The 20634-nt window shown below is 53.0% G+C and overlaps 1 protein-coding gene across 7 annotated transcripts in view; it reads right to left on the reverse strand.

The window, feature by feature from the left end:
• The window catches only part of DNMT3A (DNA methyltransferase 3 alpha), a 107289-nt gene that overhangs the window by 76525 nt on the left and 10130 nt on the right, over positions 1-20634 (reverse strand). For 6 of the 7 annotated variants that reach the window (XR_016038543.1, XR_008682568.2, XR_016038544.1 and 3 more), the window contains exon 2: positions 2297-2551. Coding sequence is in view for 4 of the 7 variants with exons in the window: in XM_088841226.1 (XP_088697352.1) it covers positions 2297-2359 (63 nt within the window). In the remaining 3 variants the exon portion in view is untranslated. Of the gene's footprint in view, positions 1-2296; positions 2552-2815; positions 2945-20634 lie in introns of those variants that run through there. The other variant, XM_088841227.1, reaches the window with a different exon arrangement.

The following is a 20634-nucleotide window of genomic DNA, read 5'->3' on the forward strand; positions in this document are numbered from 1 at the left end:
ACCCATCTTCCCCTCTGCAGCCACGCGGCACCCCTGACCCAGGCCTGGCTTTCATGGGCTGCCGTAAGTGGCTGTCAGCATCTCTGCCCGCCCTCCCAGGGCGGCTCCTGGAGCTGCGAGAGCCAGCCCTGAGGTGCCAGGGAGATGTGCCAGGTGAGCCAGCAGGCACACTGGGGAGGAGCGCCCGCCATGGCCCAGCCACCGTCTATCAGCTCCTTCTATCAGCACCAGGCGCTGGGCCTGTGTGTGTGTTTGTTGCCTCTTGAGCCAGAGCAGTTACTATGGGTAGATAATAATAGCAATCATAATCCCTCATAATTGGACCAGACTTTGCTGTTTGCAGGGCACTCCATGCCCGTGACCTCATATGACTTCCACAACCACCCTATAAAGCAGGCACAGTGAGTTACTATCCCCATTTTACAGTTGAGCAAATGCAAGCCCAGAGGGCCTGAAAGTCACATCTCCAGGAAATGACATCCGCAGGCCTGGGGCCTGGGACTTGGGTATCTCTGGCCAGTGCTTGTTCTCTGTCCTGAACTGTCATGATAGCGAGCCCATCTGCTGCTCTCCCTGGGGGCTCTGCTGCCCAGGGAAGCCCTGGCCAGTAATGGGAGGAATGTGGCCCGTCTTCTTCATCTGTGGGGGGCAGCTGATCACCAACTGCAGGTGCATGGACACAGAGCACTGACAGCACCAGCCAGGACACTGGGCCAGGGAAGGGGGTCAGGGTCAATGGAGGAGCAAAGCCAGGCCCAAGGAGGGAAGGGAATTAGTCATGGCCATAGCTGTGGGTCAAGAGCACAGGTGGCCGGAGGTGGCCTTGGCTCTTTGACAGCAGGGTGTGGGTCTGCTATGGTCTGAGTCCTGGGTGGGAGGAGCCCAGAGAGCCCATGGGATCAGAAAGAAAGGGACTGACCTGCAGCCCCTAGGATCCCCAGCAGGTGGGCTGCAGCATGCACTTTGTCCCCTGCTTGGAGGCATACATGGCCCCTCATCCTAAGGCACTCTACTGGATTCTGGGCTGGGAAGGCAGGTTTCTGGGCTTCACGCATGCACATGTATGTGTGTGTGTGTCCATACCAGGACCCACACAGGTGGGGCAGGAGACCAGGCTCTCATCTGGACTCAACACTGATTAGCTGGGCCCAGCTTCCTCGTCTACAAACCAGGGCCATCTGTCCTTGCCCCACTTGCTTCAAGGGCTGTCCTCAAGGACCAAATGGATGGAAATTACCCAAAAAACAGAAACTGGCTCTAAGAATGAGCTAGCCTCAGAAGGAGCCAAGCACACGCAGTCGGGAGAGTAGGCAGGGAGTGGGTCTCGGAACTGCGGCTGATCACGGTCCCCAGAGCTGCCGATCCTCAGAGGGCTCAGGGGCCCCATGGCTGGTGTCAGGTGTCCCCCTGGTTCCAGAAAAACCAACTGTGCCCCGTGAGCACGCCCTGCTACTCCCAGTTACCACCTAGCACCACCACACTTCACTCCCACTCAGGAAAAGGAGAACAGGCAGAGGACACTGCAGGGACCAGCCCGAGCCTGCCAGATGGGACACCCCAGGAAGCCCATGGCTGGCACGGCTTCCCTGACAGGGTGGAGGCGGGGCCTGCCATCCCTGGGGATTCGAGTGGCTCTGCCAACAGGTGGACGTGGCTTGGTGAGGTCCTCAGGTAGCCAGTCAGGACCCAGCCGGGACTCCCACTAGTCTGCAGGAATCTCCTCTAACTGACTTGGGCCCATCCTGGAGTTCAGCAGAAGGGCAAAGAGGTCACCCCTCTTGGGGCCCTAAAAACAAGGACGTCACTGGCTCTAGGGCCAGAAGTGATGCTTGCTCAGAGCCGGGGTGGGGTGGGGGTGGGAAACCAGTGTCTCCACCGTGGCTGGTGCCACCCTGAGCTCACTGCACTCCACATCCCGCGGTGAGCTGGGCTGTCTGTGTGGCAGGGGGAGTCCTCACCAGGTCTCCCATCTACAGAGCTCTAAACCAGGTAAAATGACTTAGACCTAAGGACACATAGCTAGTTAAGAGGCCGATTCAGAAAGGAAGCCAGGTTTGGGGCCCCAGCCAGGCCAACCCCTAATAATCACACAGACCTGGGGTCTGAAGTTCAGCTCAAACACCGTGGAGGGGCGGGGGTGGGGGCTTAGAGACCAGTTTCTGGAGCCTGACCTCCAGTATTTAACCTCTTCCTTCATGCCTCAGTTTGCTTGTCACAAAAGAAGGAGCCCCATGTGGAGACGAGCAATGCGGTCTGCCCAGCGCTCCTCCCCATCCCCGCACAGCCAGCTGCTCACCTTGCGCTCCTCCTCCCGCTCCGGAGCGGAGCCGCTGGTGTCCCCGGGGCCGCTGGCGGGCATTGCGGGCAGCTGGGCGGTGGGAGGCAGGCTGGGGCTGCACGGGGCTGGGGGGCTGCTGGGCTTTGGGGAAGGAATTATCGTGGTCTTGGTAAGCAAGAGTTACAACTTAGACATAGATCCAGGTGCAGAGCGGAAACCCTGGGGAACCGCGGCCTCAGGCTGCCGGTGGGGTTGGGCTTCCAGTGACTCCACCTGTGGAAGAAGAGAAGAGAAGCGGGGTCAGTAGGGCAGGCACCCCCCACCCAGGCCCTCCCACCTGACCCCTAGTCCCTCCCGGAGCCAGCCCCTCAGCTTCAGGGCACCCCCCACCCCCCAGTCTGTGAGGCCTGCCCCTCCAACCTGACTCTTCTTCCCGGGTGCTGGCTGGACCCGGCACCCTAGGGACCAGGGGAAATCGAGGCCGCCAAGTTGGCAGCGGGGCCCCGCCTGGCTTCCCTCGGGGGGCCCGCCACCTGCCTCCGAGGCGGCGATGGGACGACAGTCTCCCCGGGGCCTCCGCGCGGCTGTGGCACAGTGGGACTCACAGCTGCCTCCCGCCTCCTCCCGTGTCTTCATTCACGTCTGTTCTTTCCTTTGAAAGCTTCCCGCAGCCGCCCTCCCACCCCCAACCACCCCCTGGGAAATCCCAGAGGTCCCCAGCCCAGCTACATTTTCCTCTGATCTGCCCTCCCCGCACCCCCACCCCCACCCCACTCCCACCACGTGGAGGAAGTGAGCGGCAGTCACAGGATGTAGTGAAATGAATGTCACCTCACTTCGGGACGGGCACCTGGGCCCGGAGAAAGCTGAGGTTGAACTCGGGGGCTGCGGCCGGGCTGAAGGCCTAGGTCTGCAGAGCTGTCGTGGGGACGCCCTGTGGGCGGGAGAGGCTGTGGCCACAGCCACGCTGAGGGAGGAGGCCAGAACGCTCTGTCCCCCGACCCCGTGAACCGGCCCCATCTGCCCTCAGAAACTGGTGGGCTCCAAGGGGCCCTGTGAAGGCACACTGCTGAATTTTAGGGGCTTTTCAGTCTCCCTGCTTCAGGTGTGGGCCTCAAGCCAGCGAACTAACAAAGCCTGGGCCCCACCCCCACCACAGGCCTCAACTGGGGGTGGGGGTGCCGTGGCTTCACCACCCCCCTTTCACTCGGAGGAGACACTGAGTTCTCCTGGGCCAAGCCCCTGCCTCCAGTGCACCAGCCAGGACGGGGAGGGGACTGGCAGGAGGAGGAAAGTGGGAGGCAGGCTGGATCGGGGCCCACCCACACCCTTCCCCTTCCAGTTCCCGGTTCTGCTTCCCCCATTCCCCCTCCCTCCAGGGCTTCTTCTCCCATCCCCCTCCAGCCAGGGCTCCCTGGAAAACCAGGAACCGGAGAAGGCGCAGGCTTGGGTCTCCCACGGGTGCAGCCCCTCCCCAAGGATGGGCGTTGGGGGGCAGGGTGGTGTGGAGGGAAAGCTGGTGCTAGGAGGGGACTCCTTAGGGCCAGGACAGGAGGGGCCCCCGTAAGTTAGAGCCTGGACGGGTGGGCGCTCCCACCCACCCCCACCCAGGGGAGCCCTAAGGAAGCCGCAGGTGGACCACGGACGCCTGGGCTGAAGAACGTGTGTTCCCTTAGCTGCTGGCACAGCAGGTGCAGAAGCAAGAGCAGGTCCATGTGTCGCACGCTGTGCAAAGCCCAGAATGGGCCTTCCTCTTTGGGCATCATTACCATGTCCATAGGAGTATCACTACCATCTACTGTAGAATCTAAGGTTGCATAAGGCTAGGGTTTATCTGCGTTCCAGAGTCAGAGCAGAGGCTTGAACCCAGATCACCAACTCCAGAGCTCTCAGGGCATCTCTATAAAGCTCCATCCCCCCAGCTTATACCACCCCTCAGAGACAACCTCAGGAACCCATCACACACCAGTCTGACCCAGAACTCCACAGGGCTTCCGTCCATCATTAGCCAGCAAGTCTCCCTCAAACCCACTCCTTGTTTGTTAGCACAAACATCCCCCAGTCACCCATCACATCAAAAGCTTCAAAAAGGAGGTGGAAGCCGAGAGAGGCAGAGTCCGGCTGGGAAGAACACTGATCCCAGAGTCAGCAGAGGTAGCTCTAATCCTGACTCGGGCTCCTCTTGCCCTCAGTTTCCTCATCTGTAAAATGGAAGCATTGGGCTGATCTTCAAGAATCAGGTCTTCCAGCCCTGCCTGCCAAGCTGCTGGAGGCCCCAAGGGCAAAGGGTGGGAGCAGACTGGGGCGGGGACGGGGCGTCTCCAGGAGCCCCGAGGGCCTAGCATGAAGTCCATGCAGAGCTGGGCACCAAGTACATTAGGGATAGAGAACCCTCTCCAGGAAATTTGTTTCAATGCTGCCCTGAGGGCTAGAAATGTCCAGGGGTTTCTGTAAGAAAAAGCACTGGTGACAAGAGGAAGGAAGCAGGAGGGGAAAAGCAGAACATCACAGGGTGTTGACCCTGAGGGCAGACACCCCGGAAAGAAAATGCTCATCCCCCTCGCCCTCCCCTGCTCACCCGCCTGAGCTGCACACTCTGTCCACACAGCAAACACAGCTGACCTGGGTCAGCCTTTTGGCTCCTTTGTGTAACTCAATGGAACAGCCTTGTCAGTAAGTGTCCCTCCAAGTCAGCCAGCATCACTGAAAATCACCCAGCACGGGGCCGGGCAGGCCACGCAGTGCAGAGCTCCAGGGCCCACTGGGGCGGCCAAGGTCCAGGCCTGGACACAGTGCTGCCTGCCTGTCCTTAGAAACTTTCTTCTCTCAAGCAGCCCTGCTGAAGTGCTCCTGAGCCCACGGTCCCAACGCAGCAGCATGTGTCTACCATGACATTACAGCCCTGGTGCTCCTGGCTCCAAAGCACCCTCCTCACCCATGCCAAGGCTGCACCACCAAACGACCACCAAACAGAGACCCTTGCCAAGAACCCTCCCACCAAGATTCGTTGTTGTTGCTTAATCGCTGAGTGGTGTCTGACTCTTTTGGGACCCCATGGACTGTGGCCTGACAGGCTCCTCTGTCCATGCGATTTCCCAGGCAAGAATCCTAGAGTCAGTTGCCGTTTCCTTCTCCAGGGGATCCTCCCAATCCAGGGATCGAACCGGCATCTCCTGCATTGGCAGGCAGATTCTTTACCACTGAGCCACCAGGGAAGGCCCACTACCATGATAGGCAGCTTTTATTTTCTCCTTTATACTGCTAAAGTCCACAGTGGCCATGAATAATGTTTACAAGAGCTTTTAAACAATTGTTTTGAGGCATCCTACAGGAAAGTATCTTGGTATCACAACTGACATGGTCACCATCATCACTGCTCCAGTCACAAAACTGTTACGGAGAAAGATTGGGATTCTGAATATACACACCCAACTGCCCAAATGCGTGACCTTCTAAATCCAAAGTGGGAGAAAGATTGTTTAAGATACAAATTTACAAGATTGGGCTGAACAGAGAGGAAACACCACCAACAAAATGTGGGGGTCTGGAAAGCAGACTTGTGGCAGGCAAATTTCAGACAGCACATGACAAGTGATTTATGACAGAGTCTTTTAAAGACACTTGGGATGAGAGCACCATGGATCATCCGTGGGACCAGGGGCGAAGAGAAGGTATGTGTGAAAAAGATCAAATGAAAGAAGTTAAAATCTAGATACACTTCCACCATAAAGTCTGGAGGTTTTCTCTCTGGAGAACACCAAACAGAGGGTCTTTGTACAGAGTCGTCCAGCACAGCTGAAAGCAAGAATAATAAATCAAAACCAAGGAGATGGCGACTTCCCTGGTGGTCCAGTGGCTAAGACTCCCAATGCAGGGGGCCTGGGTTCTATCTCTGGTCAGGGAAGTAGATCCCACAAGCTGCAACTAAAAGTTCACATGCTACAACTAAAGGTCCCGCATGCAGCAACAAAAATCAAGCATCCCAAGTGCTGCAACTAAGGCCTGGCTCTGTCAAAGAAATGCAGAAACACAAACCCAAGGAGATGAAGGTTATTTGCAATGCTGATGTTGAATACCTCAGGCTAGTAGCTCACTGGGTTCCTAGAATACCAGCAGCCAGACCCCTACCTTCTTTTCAGCAGAATCTTATCAGTGCAAGAAGAAAGGTCTAAGAATACAGATACCAGCAACCAGAACCCAAATGGTTTCCAAGTGGCTTGTTTACATCAGTCAGTGTGGATCTGCAAGTGAACCAGCTTCTAACCTGCATTTCAGTCCCCGGGAAGATCCCCTGGAGAAGGAAAAGGTAACCCACTCCAGTATTCTTGCCTGGAGAATCCCATGGACAGAGAAGCCTGGTAGGCTACAGTCCACGGGGTCTCAAAGAGTCGGACACGACTGAGCGACGGAACGGAACGGTTATTAATCCTGCAAGGACAACCAAGGACCACTAGATATCTGAGGGAAGCCTCCTAACTTGGAGTGCTGTCACCACCATGCTCCCTACCCCCGGGGGCTGTCTTTTTAACCTGACAGAACTACAGGTGTGACTAGCTGTTCTTACTCTCTATGGTCTGGATTCAGGAGCTGAATGGATTTGGATTAAAATGGAGATCTGTCGTGGGCAATGTGCTCCAAACAGGGGAGTAAACCGAGCAAGAGACATGAACTTCAGAAAACAGGAATTCTAACCAGAAGGAAGGTGAAGGGAATGCCAAGGAAGACCACAGAAAGAAGTTACTGAATAGCAGCTACACTGTGCCATATGTTCTGAGAGCAGATAACTCAAAAAATGGAACTGAAACATAATACTTACTGTGACTGCCCTTGTGGAAAGCCATACAGATAGCTATTAGCAGGTGCAGCAGGTATGGGCAAAAGGTATAAAGAAAATAAGGCACATAAAGAAGCAAGGTAATTAGTCACTTCAGGAGGAAAAAAGGAAACTATGGTAGTACAGTATAAAGCTCAGCTGTGAATAGTTGTATTAGTTGATTTAACAAGTATGTGTGTGTATATACATACATAAAACATACAATGAATGCATGTTTGCATGTATGCATGTGGATGTATACATATTACATGGTGTATTACTCTCCTATTGCTCCTGTTACAAATTACCAGAAAGTTAATGGCTTAAAAAAACACAAATTTGTTTCCTGAAGTTCTGGATGTCAAAAGTCTAAACAAAATCCAAAATGGTTCTTGTCACTGGGCTGAAATCAAAGTGTTGGCAGGTAGTATTCTTTCCTGGAGGCCCTGGGGAGAATCCATTTTCTTGACTTTTTCAGCTTCGGGAGGCAGCTCACATTCCTTGGCTCCTGGTCCCCTTCCATCCTCAACGTCTCCCATTGCACTACTCTGACCTGCCTGCCTCTGCCTCTCATGTTCAAAGACCCTGATGGTGACACTGGGCCCACCCAGGTGATCCAGGATGAATCTCCCCAGCTCAAGATCCTTCGCTTAATCACTTCTGCAAAGGCTCTTTTGCCACACGAGATGACACATGTACATGAGGTTCAGATGTGGATGTGGCCACATCCTAATCCCCTGAATTTTTGTGGGGCCATTACCTGCCAGCTACACACATACATATATTATTTTATGCATTAGACATTTTTGAAAGAACACTGGTAAGGTACTATTAATAGTATGCTTACCATGAAAGCTGTTTAGGAGGATGGCAGGGTAGAAAGCCATGGCTGGCCATATAAGAGAGTTAAGTTCTTATTTACTACATAGGAAATCAATGGAAAATGTCTACAACGGAAGAGTCAAAAATACGCACATTACTCAGATCCACGAGCTGTAAAATTGCTAGAAGAAACAGCTAAAAGTGGTTGCCTCTGAGAAGAAGAAGGTGGAAGTAGGCGAGGAACAAGTGCGTTTTTGTGAGAGATGTTAGTCCTGTCTGACTTCTTAAATTATACGCATGTACCACTGTGAAGAAAATAAAGAGTAATTTTTGAAAATAGAGAATGGGTTTGGGAACGAGGGCTTACGTCCCAGCTGTAGCCATCGGGTGGGCCTGGCCTCCATCCTCCTCCGTAAGAGTGCAGCTAAGTCCTTCCTTCTATTACTCTATGGAACCATCATGTCCCACGGAATAACCATCATCAGCTCCTCACACCCACACAGAGTTCCATCATCAGTTCTAAAAGTGGCACCTCCCTCCTCGCCCCCCCACCACGCCCCTCACGAAATATTTAACTCTCCCAGCACATCATTTCCACCAAGTCCTGCCCATGCATGGCATGGTTCACCCCCCTCACATTCCTCCCAAACTGCATCTCCATGTGCCATGGCTGCCCACATTCCTAACCATGATGCCGCTTGCTCATCAGTCCATCTCAGACTCAAGACCCACAACTCAATCATCTCCTGCCCACACCCTCCTGCTGTTCAGCTCCCACCTCCACTACCACACTGTCCCCAGTACCATTCCTACCCTCTTCACCAACCCCAATGCCGTCAGCTCCCCTGGGCCATTCACCCGAAAGCCTCGCCTTCACGCCTTCTCCAACCGGCACCAACTAGACGGTCACCCAAGTCTCACCTCAACAAGGGCCAGCATGGAATCATCCTCTTCCAGAAATAAAACCATAACAGCCCACAAACCCAAATTCTCCATCAAAAATGAACCTAATGTGATCACCATAAGGATAGACCATCCTGCTCCATCTCAAATCCTGTATTTGAATTGTAGACAAATATCTAACCATCTTGGCACTGGGTTCCTTCTTCACCCCTCAAGCTGATAGTCTGCTCTTCTTTTTTTTGTTGTTTTATACTTTTTATTTTATTTTTTTTAATTAATTTATTTTTTATTGGAGGCAAATTATTTTACAATATTATATTTGTTGGTTTTGCCATACATTGACATGAATTCACCCCGGGTGTACATGAGTTCCCCCTCCTGAACCCCCCTCCCACCTCCCTCCTCCCTTTATCCTCCCTCTGGGTCATCCCCGCATGCCAGCCCCGAGCATCCTATAACATGCATCGACCCTGAACTGGTGATTCATTTCACATATGACAAACATACATGTTTCAATGCCATTCTCCCAAATCATCCCACCCTCACCCTCTCCCACAGAGTCCCAAAGACTGTTCTATACATCTGTGTCTCTTTTGCTGTCTCGTATACAGGGTTATCATTTGCATCTTTCTAAATTCCATATATATGCGTTAGTATAGTCTGCTCTTCTTGAAGTGAACTTTGCTGGTCTGTGTCTATCTAGTTCCTTTCCTCTCCTTCCCAGGGGGTTTTGTGGTGTTTTCACTGACCCCCCACCCCCCACCCTAGTCCCAGAGTGAGCATGTCACCAGGCAGGGCCAACCAGAGGCCCCTCAGGAGCGTTTTGGTGCAGTGGAAAGATACTAACAATGATAGGATGTGAGTCAGGGGCTTCTGGCTGTGTTGGGGAAAGCCTGCCTGAGGGATGGAGATAGAGGGCTGGAACACTGAAGTCACTGTCTGGGGGCCCCTGGATCCAGCTGTACCTGAATGCTGGTCATCTCTGAACCTCCCCCAAGTAATGTGAGACTTTCCCTACTTTGGTGTGAGTGAGTCTGACAGCCATACGCTGACTCATACACTAATCTCAACCTCCTGAAGTCTTACCTGGAAGGCCTGACTGCATGAGTTCAAATTCTGGCTTAACTAGCAACAACTTTGCAACTTGAGGCATACCTGTGCCTCAGTTTTCTCAGCTGTAAAATGGGGAAAATGACACTTGCCACTTTACAGGCCTGTTGTGAGAATTAAAATGAGATGCATTAAAAATGGTAACAGGGAATTCCCTGATATCCAGTGGTTAGGACTCTATTGCCACTATAGGGGGCCCAGGTTCCATTCCCTGGTGGGAGAAATAAGATCCAGCAAGCTTGGCGGTATGGCCAAAAAAAAAGAAGAATAGGTGAAATAACATTAAAATTATTACTTAAAAAAAAAAAAACACGCTAGAGTGCCTGACACAAAGAAAATACTCAATAAATTTCAACAATTATTGGTCCCTGACTAACCAAGCCCATAGTTTTCTCTCTTTGTTGACATCCCTGGAGTGCCTGTGAGTGTACTTCACTTAGACAGGAGCTCATACTGGTTACGATTCTTACAATGCGCCAGGCCCTGTGGAAAGAGCTTTACAGTTTCAACATCCTGTTCATCTTTATACCTCACTCCAACCCTCTGAAGTGGAGACTATTTTTATCCCCATTTCCTAGATGAGAAGAATGAGGTAGGAAAGGTTAGCAAAGCTGCCCAAGGTCACACAGTACGTGGGTGGTACGGGGAGCCAGTTATCAATACAGATCCAGGCTTGTCGCCCTCTGAGGCCCCCGGTTTTTCACTCCATCAGGATCTCTTACAATTAGCAAGTGACCACTGCAGACTTTTAACTGCACTGTTAACTTTTGTTGCTTAGTAACTCAGTCAGGTCCGACTCTTTTGCGACCCCATGGACTATAGGTAGCCCACCAGGCTCCTCTGTCCAGGGGATTTTCCAGGCAAGAATATTGGAGTGGGTTGCTATTTCCTCTTCCAGGGGATCTTCCTGACCCAGGGATTGAACCCTGGAGTCCTGCATTGGCAGGTGGATTCTTTACCACTGAGCCATGCTTTAACTTAGTGAAAGTCGCTCAGTTGTGTCTGACTCTTTGCGACCCCATGGGCTATACAGTGCATGGAACTCTCCAGGTCAGAATACTGGAGTGGGTAGCTTTTCCCTTCTCCAGGGGATCTTACCAACCAAGGGATCGAACCCTGGTCTCCTGCATTGGCAGGTGGATTCTTTACCACTGAGCCACGTTTTAACTTTGGGCAGGAACTAATCAGAAAACAAAGTTTCCAGGTCGTCTCTCTTTCCTGGTGAGGATGGTCGGCAGTGAGGGCAGGGGGAGGGTTGGTAACAGGCAGTGCGACCCTCTAAGCATGGTACTCAGTGCCCTGCCCAATGCGGGAGCCATCCGCTCATGTATTCATCCCTCTATTTACTGAGCACCTACTGTGCTCAGGGACATGCACTGCCTCCATCTCATCCTCAGAACCATCCATGAAGTCTGTGAAGTTGCTTCTACTACTATTCCCATTTTACAGAAGGATAAGCTGAGGCCTCGAGAGGTTAATTACCTCTCCAGAGTACTTCATGGAGAAAGTTCCCGGGCAGGATTCTGAATCCAGGTTCATCTAACTCAGAAGTCCTTGCAAACATGGCAACGAACATGTGCAGCACGGCCCCCAGCAGAGCTGTCTGTGCCCCTTGAGCCTGCTGATAACAGGCTCAAGGCTGAATTTCCCACTTGAGCTTAGGAGGAGGTGCAAACGCCTCCTGTGGGTGACAGAAGACAGGAGAGTATCGTGCGCCCCACACCACCCAATCATCCGCCAGGGTGGTGACAAACTTGGTAGGCTGGGGGCAGCAGAAAGCTAAAGGGAGGCAGCATGGCCTCCCAGACGGAGATGTTTATCTGCCACGTCTTCCCCCTCCCCGCCACAGCCTCTCTTGGTCACAAGACTGGGGTTGGATAAGGGGGCGGGGGAGGCCCCAGTGCCACTTTCTGATTGCTCATTCTCTTGCAACACGAGGGAGAGGATTGTCATCATACCATCGTTCTGACTTCCAGAAACGTCCTTCCCACCCAAACCACCAGCTGCCCATAGAACACCAAAAGCCACTGGCGACAGGCCAACAATCCTGCCATGCTGTCCCCCACTTCAAAGCCCATCTGCCGGCTCTGGAGTCACGGCAAGATGACTTGTGGCTGTCACACCACCCTCAAGGCTGGGGCACCACCAGCACGCACGTTTATAATCACACTCAGTGCTGCCATTATGGTGGCCACATGGGCAGAGATGAGTTGAATCAGAGTCCTCTGCTCAAGCTTTATGGTTATCATGACACAGCCCCAAAAGTGGAGGGGGGGGAAGATGGTTTTTACCCAAAATAGACACTGGTAAGGAGCTTAAATTGTTCTTAGGAGCCAAAATGAGCCGATACAGAGTTCCATACAGGAGCACGCGTTTCCGAACATGGTGACTCAGGAGGAATCCTGTCTTAGGGGGTCGGGGATGTGTGTGCAGTAATGGGCCACGTGTCTGGGAATCAATGGGAGTCCCACGTCTGGGAGGCAGGCCACAGGGTCCCGGCTGAAAGCTCCCATGAGGCCCTGGTGGGGCCTGCTGTCTGGAAAGCCACAAGCCTGGATCTGATTCTGTCCCCACCCCTCACCACCCCGAAGTGACCCACGGTTCACACCTGTGTGATTTTCCACTTTTCCAGCCTTCTCTATAGAAGAGTTCACAACTGCCAGCTCCAGAGGCTCTTCACTTACTCTCCCCATGTTCCCTGCATCTAGCCCCCACTTCACCCCCGTATCTCTGAAAGGGTCTAGGGGCTCTGAGTGTTGCCCCCCAAGAGGATACTGCAATGATTGCACTGGAACACGAGTCGTTGACTTTTTGGGGAGCCCCTTATGCTGCTGAATCAACAGACAAAAAGGAGTTACTTCATGAGCTGGAGTGACTAATCCCAGTTACCAAGGAGAAATCAGGTTGCTGGACACAACAGAAGCCAGGAAGATAATCTCTGGAACTAGCGGATTCTCTCAGGTACTCTTAGAACTTCCATAACCAAAAGTAAGGGTTAATGAAAAACTACAGGAACCAAAAACAAACAAACAAAAAGGGCGGGGGGGAGGGGAGCGGCAAGGAAAACCAAGGACCATGGATTCAGATCCTTCAAGAATCAAGGGTTTTGGGTCACTCCACCAGGTAAAAGCTGGCCCTGCTGAGGTCCCAGCAGAGTGCAGAGAACTTACAGGATGAGAAATGGGAGAAGGGAGCCGGATAGCAAACGTGGTCTTGTGAACAAATACAAAAATGAGAATTCTAGCGGTTTTGCATATTTTCTATTTACTTGATAGAGACGTGTGTCTGTACATGGTAACTATTTTCTCTCCCCCCCGCCCCGCCATCTTCTCATTATTTTATAAACAAGTTGTTGGAAGTTGATTTAGTTTATTTAGTCAATTCAGTTGCAAATTACAGTCTAGTCTTTAGGTGTTTAACAGAATATTCAGGGAGACTGTGATTGAATATGAGGCATTATTCATGTGGACAGTGATTGAGACAATTAGTGCTGGGACTCCCTGTTTGGAAGACAGGGTGAGAACAGGAAGCAGGAGAGCTACTTTGATAGGCAGAAATACAACTATTCTGTTGTTGTAGGGGAGTCACATGGGTGTAAAAAGGAAGCCACTGGAAGCTGTGCAGCTGAAGCAGCAGACTGTGCCAGGGACTTGATTCACCCTTCATTGCCTGCTCTGTGAAGATGCAGCAAGGCCCTTTAAATATGTCCCCTCTGCTAGCTGGCCTGACCTCAAACCCCCTCAGTAGAGGGCACTGCAGAGACAATGAAGGAGGAGGTGCTTTCTCTCCCAGAGCCAGAGTCTCTCTTGGAGGATTCCTACACCGTGTACAACTTCTCCAGCAGCCAGATCCTATGGCCCCGTGCCTTCCCTAGTGCCCAGTCCTGTCCCATCACAGCTTCTCTGGTGCCCGACTCCAGCAGCCAGGGCACTTCTCCAGCACTTGGCTGTAGCAGTGTTTCACAGTCAAGAACAGCCAGCAGCTTCACTCAGTTCTCCTTTGGGGCAGTTTAGCAGCACTGTGCCTCCAGCAAGATAATTCCTCATGAACAACTTTCCTTGGCACCCAAACGGATGGATTTCCATTGAGTTCTGGGAACGGGGGGGTGGGGGGTGGGCGGGGGGGTACAGGCAGCACAGATTTCTAGCGAGTGGTGCCAACATGGTACCACGGTGACTTTTCTGTCATCCGGGGAGCCAGGGCCATGCCCTTTCCATCACGGTCAGGCTCTCAACCCTGGGGGCCTCTACCTTGGGCATTCTGTGGCCACCTTAGGTGCAGTGGCTGTTCTCAGAAATGCTACTTCTGTATCCTTTGCAGTTCTCTTTAATTCTTATGGTCAATCTTTCGATATTCCAATCCCGTTATGGTTAATAAGTCTTTATATTAAAACTTTCCTGTTCAAATCACTATGTGGTTTCTGTCTCCTGAATTGACCCTGACAGATATAGTCACCCATGGCCTCAAAGGGCCTTTTTTCCGTCCTTGGCATCTTTGAGCTCAATTCAGCTTCCTTGCCAGCTAGTCATTCTCGGCTTCAAGCACTCACTCAGCAATCATTTATTGAGTGTCATTGCCAGGCTGGTCCCTGGGTGAACAGGAGACCTCTGCTTCTGCAAGTTCACAAGCAAGGGGACTCTCTGGCTCTCTCTCCCCACTTGGCTCTATGCTCTTGGCCCTCAGGCCCCTCCGCTCCATCTCCTGAGCTGACTGGGGTCTTGCTCCCACTACTGCACAGCAGGCACCCCCTCAGATCACACTCGGCTCCAGCTGTACTCGAAATTCTCCTCCGCTGAGATCCCTGGCCTTCAGTGAGTGTAGACCTCCTACTGCAAGGCCTCCATCTTTATTCTCTGGACACCCCCACCTGGATGACTTGCAGTCACCTAAGATCCTACTCTTCTGGAACCAGAGGCTTCATGTTTCCTCTGGCTCCGCTCTCTGTGTGGAAGTGACAGCACCTTACCCTCAGCTGTCAAAACCCAAAACCCGCCCCAGGGAGAACTGAGGTCCTGCCTCCTCCTTCCACCCCTGAACTGCACCAGGCACCTGACCCTTATGCGCCTATTCCCATCCCTGCCCTCCCAACCCCCCGGGAACCACAGGTCTAGACCTTGGCAGTTATCTTGGAACACCGCCTGCGATGTCTCTCCCTCCCGCCCCAGCCTCTCAGCAAAGATTCTCCACACATGGCTTCCTCAATCAAAACCTATGATGCCTGATGAAAATGTTCTGAAATTGATTGTGGTGACGGTTGCCCAACCCTGTGAATGTACTAAAAACCATTGAATCGCACACTTTAAACGGGTGAACTACATGGTATGTGAATTATATCCTGACAAAGCTGTTATTTTTAAAAAACCCTCTGATGCCAGTGATTTTCACATACCATAAAATCTAAACTCGGGTCTGGTCTACACTGCTGGCTCGCCAAGTCTGACCTCAGCCTATCGCTCTGGCCTGGCCCCCACCTTGCCTAGTGGACTCCATCATTCCAGGGTCCGGGCTCACATCCCCTGTTCCCACATACGTGTGTGTCAACAGTCACATCGTTCTCTCCTCCAAGGTGGGGGTGGGGCGGGCTCCTCCCAGAGAGCCCCCTCAGGCCCCTTTTCCTCCATCCCTCAGCACCCCCACCCGCTATCGCCTCTCCTCGACCATCCACCTAGGGGTCTTTAATCAGTTTGTTGTGTGGTCATTTAGCATCTCACGTGCGGACGGATGTGCGTGTTTTCCTAAACACATGAGGTCAGAGTCCTGCCCTGCACCTTGTGCTTCCGTCACCCGCCCCTTCCGTCCTCTCTGGTCCGGGCGACCCTTGAGGCCAAGAGGACTGTGTGAAATCACTCCTGGGCAGCTGCAACATCCAGCACAGTGCTGCGGTGCCTAGAGTGACCCCCCCCGCAACCCCCACTCTAGAGGTCACTTGGCAGAGCTCCCCAAGGCACTGAGCCGAGAAGGCCCCTGCTCTACCTGCCCTAAGCCAGGGTGTACACCTGCTGCAGGGTTTACGAGCCCCACCAGCCCCCAGATGCCCAGGGAATACGGGGTCGGGAGGCACCTGGGTCAGTGTGTCTGTGAACCATGGGAAGTAGGGGGAGCCGGCCTCCCTGTACTCAGGTCCTTGGAGGCTGGTCCCCAGGTTGCCTGTGACCATTCTCTCCCCACTCCACCCATGTGATGGATGCTTGCCCGCCTGCACTTTGTCACACTCCTCCCAGGCTACCCTGCAGACCCACTCCTCCCAGGCCCAAACCAGGAGGTCCCCCAGAGGGCCTTCAGGGTCTGGGAGCCGTTGCTGGGGCACAGCCCCTTCCCACCCAGGGAAGGCGGGAAAGAGAGTCTGCGGCTGTCAGAACCACCCACTGCTCCCTTGTTTCCTTTCTCCTACCCTCTGCCCCAACCCAAACCAAACCACTTGTAGAGGGGCGGGGGTGGGGAGCCGAGGGGAGGATGAAGAGCCCAGGATTCCGGGCGGCAGAGCCGCCCCTGGTGCAGCTCAGCCCTAAGAGGGCTCAGCCAGAACCCACCTCAAACCTCTGCCAGGCAGACACGGGCCTCACTTTACCAAACTGCAGAGTGGGGTGAATAAGAATCTCTGCCTCCTGAGTCTGTTTTAAGATATGAGAGAATCTGAACCGAATGTTCAACATGACACCTGGAGCATGGTAGGCACTTAATAAATATTCATTTAAAAAAGTTATTAATTAGGGAGTAAGGGCGGTGAAGTGTCCTTAGGAAACCTAGACTCCTACTTCACACCACGCCCAAGAATGGCTCCTGCACAGCTGCTGTGGCCTGACCCAGAGTCCTCTCTCCCAGCTAATGCTGCAAGGCTTCCCTAATCCCCCAGTGCAAAGGCCTTTGCAACCAGAATAAATAACATCTTTACCAGCACCCTTAACCTGCCACCGTCACCTGAGGCGTCACAGGCACACACTGAGACACAGACTCACACACACACACACATACACACTGAGACACAGACTCACACACACACACTGAGACACAGACTCACACACACACACACACACTGAGACCCAGACTCACACAGACACTGAGACACAGACACACACACACACACACAAGACACACACACACTGAGACACAGACTCACACACACACTGAGACACACACACACACACTGAGACACAGACACACACACACACTGAGACACAGACTCACACACACACTGAGACACAGACACACACACACACACAGACACACACTGAGACACACACACAGAGACACACACTGAGACACAGACACACACACACACGAGACACATACATACATACTGAGACACAGACTCACACACACACACACACAGAGACAGACACACATACACACACTGAGACACACACACTGAGACACAGACTCACACAGACACTGAGACACAGACACACACACTGAGACACAGACACACACACACACTGAGACACAGACTCACACAGACACTGAGACACAGACACACACACTGAGACACAGACACACACACACACTGAGACACAGACACACACACACACTGAGACACACACACACATACTGAGACACAGACTCACACACACACTGAGACACAGACACACACAGACACCCATACACACACTGAGACACACACACAGAGACACAGACTCACACACACACAGAGACACAGACTCACACAGACACTGAGACACACTCACACACACACTGAGACACAGACACACACACACACTGAGACACAGATACACACACACACTGAGACACAGATACACACACACACACTGAGACACAGACACACACACACACTGAGACACAGACTCACACAGACACTGAGACACAGACACACACACAGAGACACAGACACACACACACACTGAGACACAGACACACACACACACAGAGACACAGACTCACACAGACACTGAGACACAGACACACACACAGAGACACAGACACACACACACTGAGACACAGACACACACAGACACACACACAAGACACACACACACTGAGACACACACACACTCACACACACACTGAGACACAGACAGACAGACAGACACACACACACACACATGCGCGCGCTCCCGGAACCTGGAGCAGGAGTCCTAGCGAGGCCTCCCCACACATGCATCACACATTTCACCTAAAGTGCGGGCCAAAGAGGCATTTGGAAACCAGCTTGGGAACCTCATAACCATTCATAACATTGTTCTGAGAGAAAATACAAAACATGGCCCTATAAACAAACATTTGCAATAGAACTCCTCCAAGAGCTAGGAATTGCCTGTGCTAGAAAACTAACAGAGCAAGAAGAGGGAAACCACATAAACTTAGTTTGCCTCTGCAAAATTAATACCAATTACAAAAACATTTATGTGAACTGCTTACCATTTACACCTAATTACCAGGCAGCACAATTATGCATACCATTAAGGGTATGCTAGATTAATTATGCTGTATGTTTCATGTGATGACACCACCACACCCTCGGTCCACACAAGCCCCGCGCCCCCTGTGACGGGGAAGCAAGAGCAGGTCTGTACTAACCAGAGAAACACTGGTTTCCACCCTCGAATTGACAGTGGTCCCCACCCACCCCATCCCCAGCCAGAGACAGCCTGATTGGCCTTCTTGCCAACGTCACCACCACAGGAGCCCCCACTGAGAACCCACCTTCCCCCACCCACACCAGAGCCTCCTCTGCAAGGCACAGATGCTTCAAAACTCTCCCCGTGGGCGTGGCTTCATGTTACAGGCCACCACGTGTGCCCAATGGCCACCACGTGTGCCTGCTTCCTGCGAAGCTGGCCTCACTGTCCAGGCCAAGGTCACCCCAAACTCATCTCCCAGAGAGATGGACCAAGGCCCTGCAGCCCTTTTCCAGGCACAGGAAGCCAGGTCCTGGGCACGGTCCCAGCCTACGGTCCACCCAGGATCCGAGTGGTTAACAGCCTCTTCCACCCTTGCCTTCTGTTCTGCACACAGCCAGGAGCCACTCTGCACAGACCCCACCTCCCCTCCACTAAGAAGAGAAAAGGAGCTGAGACCCCTCCCCTAATTCCCACTGAACTCAAGAGATGCTCTTCAGATACACTGGGGTGACCCAGGTTTGCAGAACAAGGGAGTCAATGGAACACGATTAAGTGGAACTTCCCAGGAACCTGGAACTCAAAACCCACTGGGGGTTGGGCCTCTTGGAGATGAATAGCAAGAGGAGGCTCAGCCTGTGAGGCAGGGGAAGAGAAGCGCCAGACAGGGGCCAGGCACAGCTGAACTGCGATCCTCATGCACCTGTGAGGCCAACTGTAGGAGCATTCTTTTAAAAGATACATGAAACAGAACATGCAAGTTGAGTGCACGAAGCAGGGCTTTTGAAACAAACAACACAAGCCTGGAAGGTGGTTTCCACTTCGCAGATGGCAAAACTGAGGCTAAGGGAAGTTAAGTGATCTACCTGAGGGGGATGCGGTGAGGAGGTGGCAAGGCCGAGGTGAAACCACTGCCTGTCCAGTGCTGAGCCCGGTGGCCCTGGCGCAACACCGTGCTGCCTCTCGCCTCTGCCCGGGTTCAGAGATGCTGACCTGGCTCATGCTGTTTTCCAGAAACTCTTTAGAAACAGCTCTTCCTAGGATACACAAAAGACTCGTATTTCTATTTTAGAGAAACAGTTTTTGTTTCTTTTCTGTTTGCTCACCGAACTGCAGACACACACTACAAGTTCTGCAGGGACACCATCTTCTTCCCTCCTGCCTGGCAGACCTGCCTCTGCATGGAGGGGGGTGTCAACTTTGCAGCTCCAGGGGGTGACGACAGCTCCCTCCAGGTCGTGCAGTGGGAGTTGAAGAACAGGGTCTAGGCCTTGCTGCTCATCATTCGGGGGAGCTCTTGAGAAGCAGAGGCCCCTGTTCAAGGACCCCACGTCAGGATCCCCAGTGCATGTGGGACAAACTCCTGGTTAAGTCACTTCCATCCTCAAAAATCTAGGATGGCTACCAGTTATGGAGAAAAACGCACCTGCCTTTCTAATCCATCAGCCGGACACTGCGCCTCCCTGGGCCCCCCCACTTCCAGGCCTCTCTCACCTTCCTGGCTCAGCAGAGGCTCCAGCTGTGTGCTAAGCACCGCCCTCAAGTTTCAACTCTAGCCCCACCTCCCATGGGAAGCACTCCTAGATCTCTCCTAGACTCCCTCCACCTGCACCCTCTCAATGGATGGCACCCCCGCCCCCGCCCACCAGGCTGGCTGAGCCAGCTCCCTCACCCTCTCCATCACCCAGCCACTCCCACTTAAATGCCTCATGGAACAGCCCTCCTCCTCCTCCGTGCCTGCACTGCTGCTCCCCTGGATTCCCGCACCAGCCTTCTGCCTGGGCAATCTGTCCCCAGCCTCAGCTGCCTAATTTCTCCTCCCTGATGCCCCTGGACCATCTTTCTGATACGGGCATGGTACTCTAAGCTCAATGCTTATTGATGGGTAACATCCCATCCTTCTGTCCAGCTCTGCTTGGCCCTCCCAGCTTCACATCCCATGGTTCCCATCACCCTTCACTCTTGCCGCACCAGGGGAGAAAATGCCCTGGACCACTCGGCTAACTGCTGCCCACCCTTCAAGACTCAGCTCCAGCCTCACCTCCTTAAGAAACCCTTCTCCGATCTTCCCTCCCCACTTGCCTGAGATGTCCCTTCTCTGAGCTCATGGAATGCCCTGGGCACACGCCGCAGAG

The sequence above is a fragment of the Moschus berezovskii genome, chromosome 11, assembly GCF_049115385.1.
Source record: "Moschus berezovskii isolate FMDL1 chromosome 11, NW_MosBer_1.0, whole genome shotgun sequence".
Lineage (NCBI taxonomy): Eukaryota > Metazoa > Chordata > Mammalia > Artiodactyla > Moschidae > Moschus > Moschus berezovskii.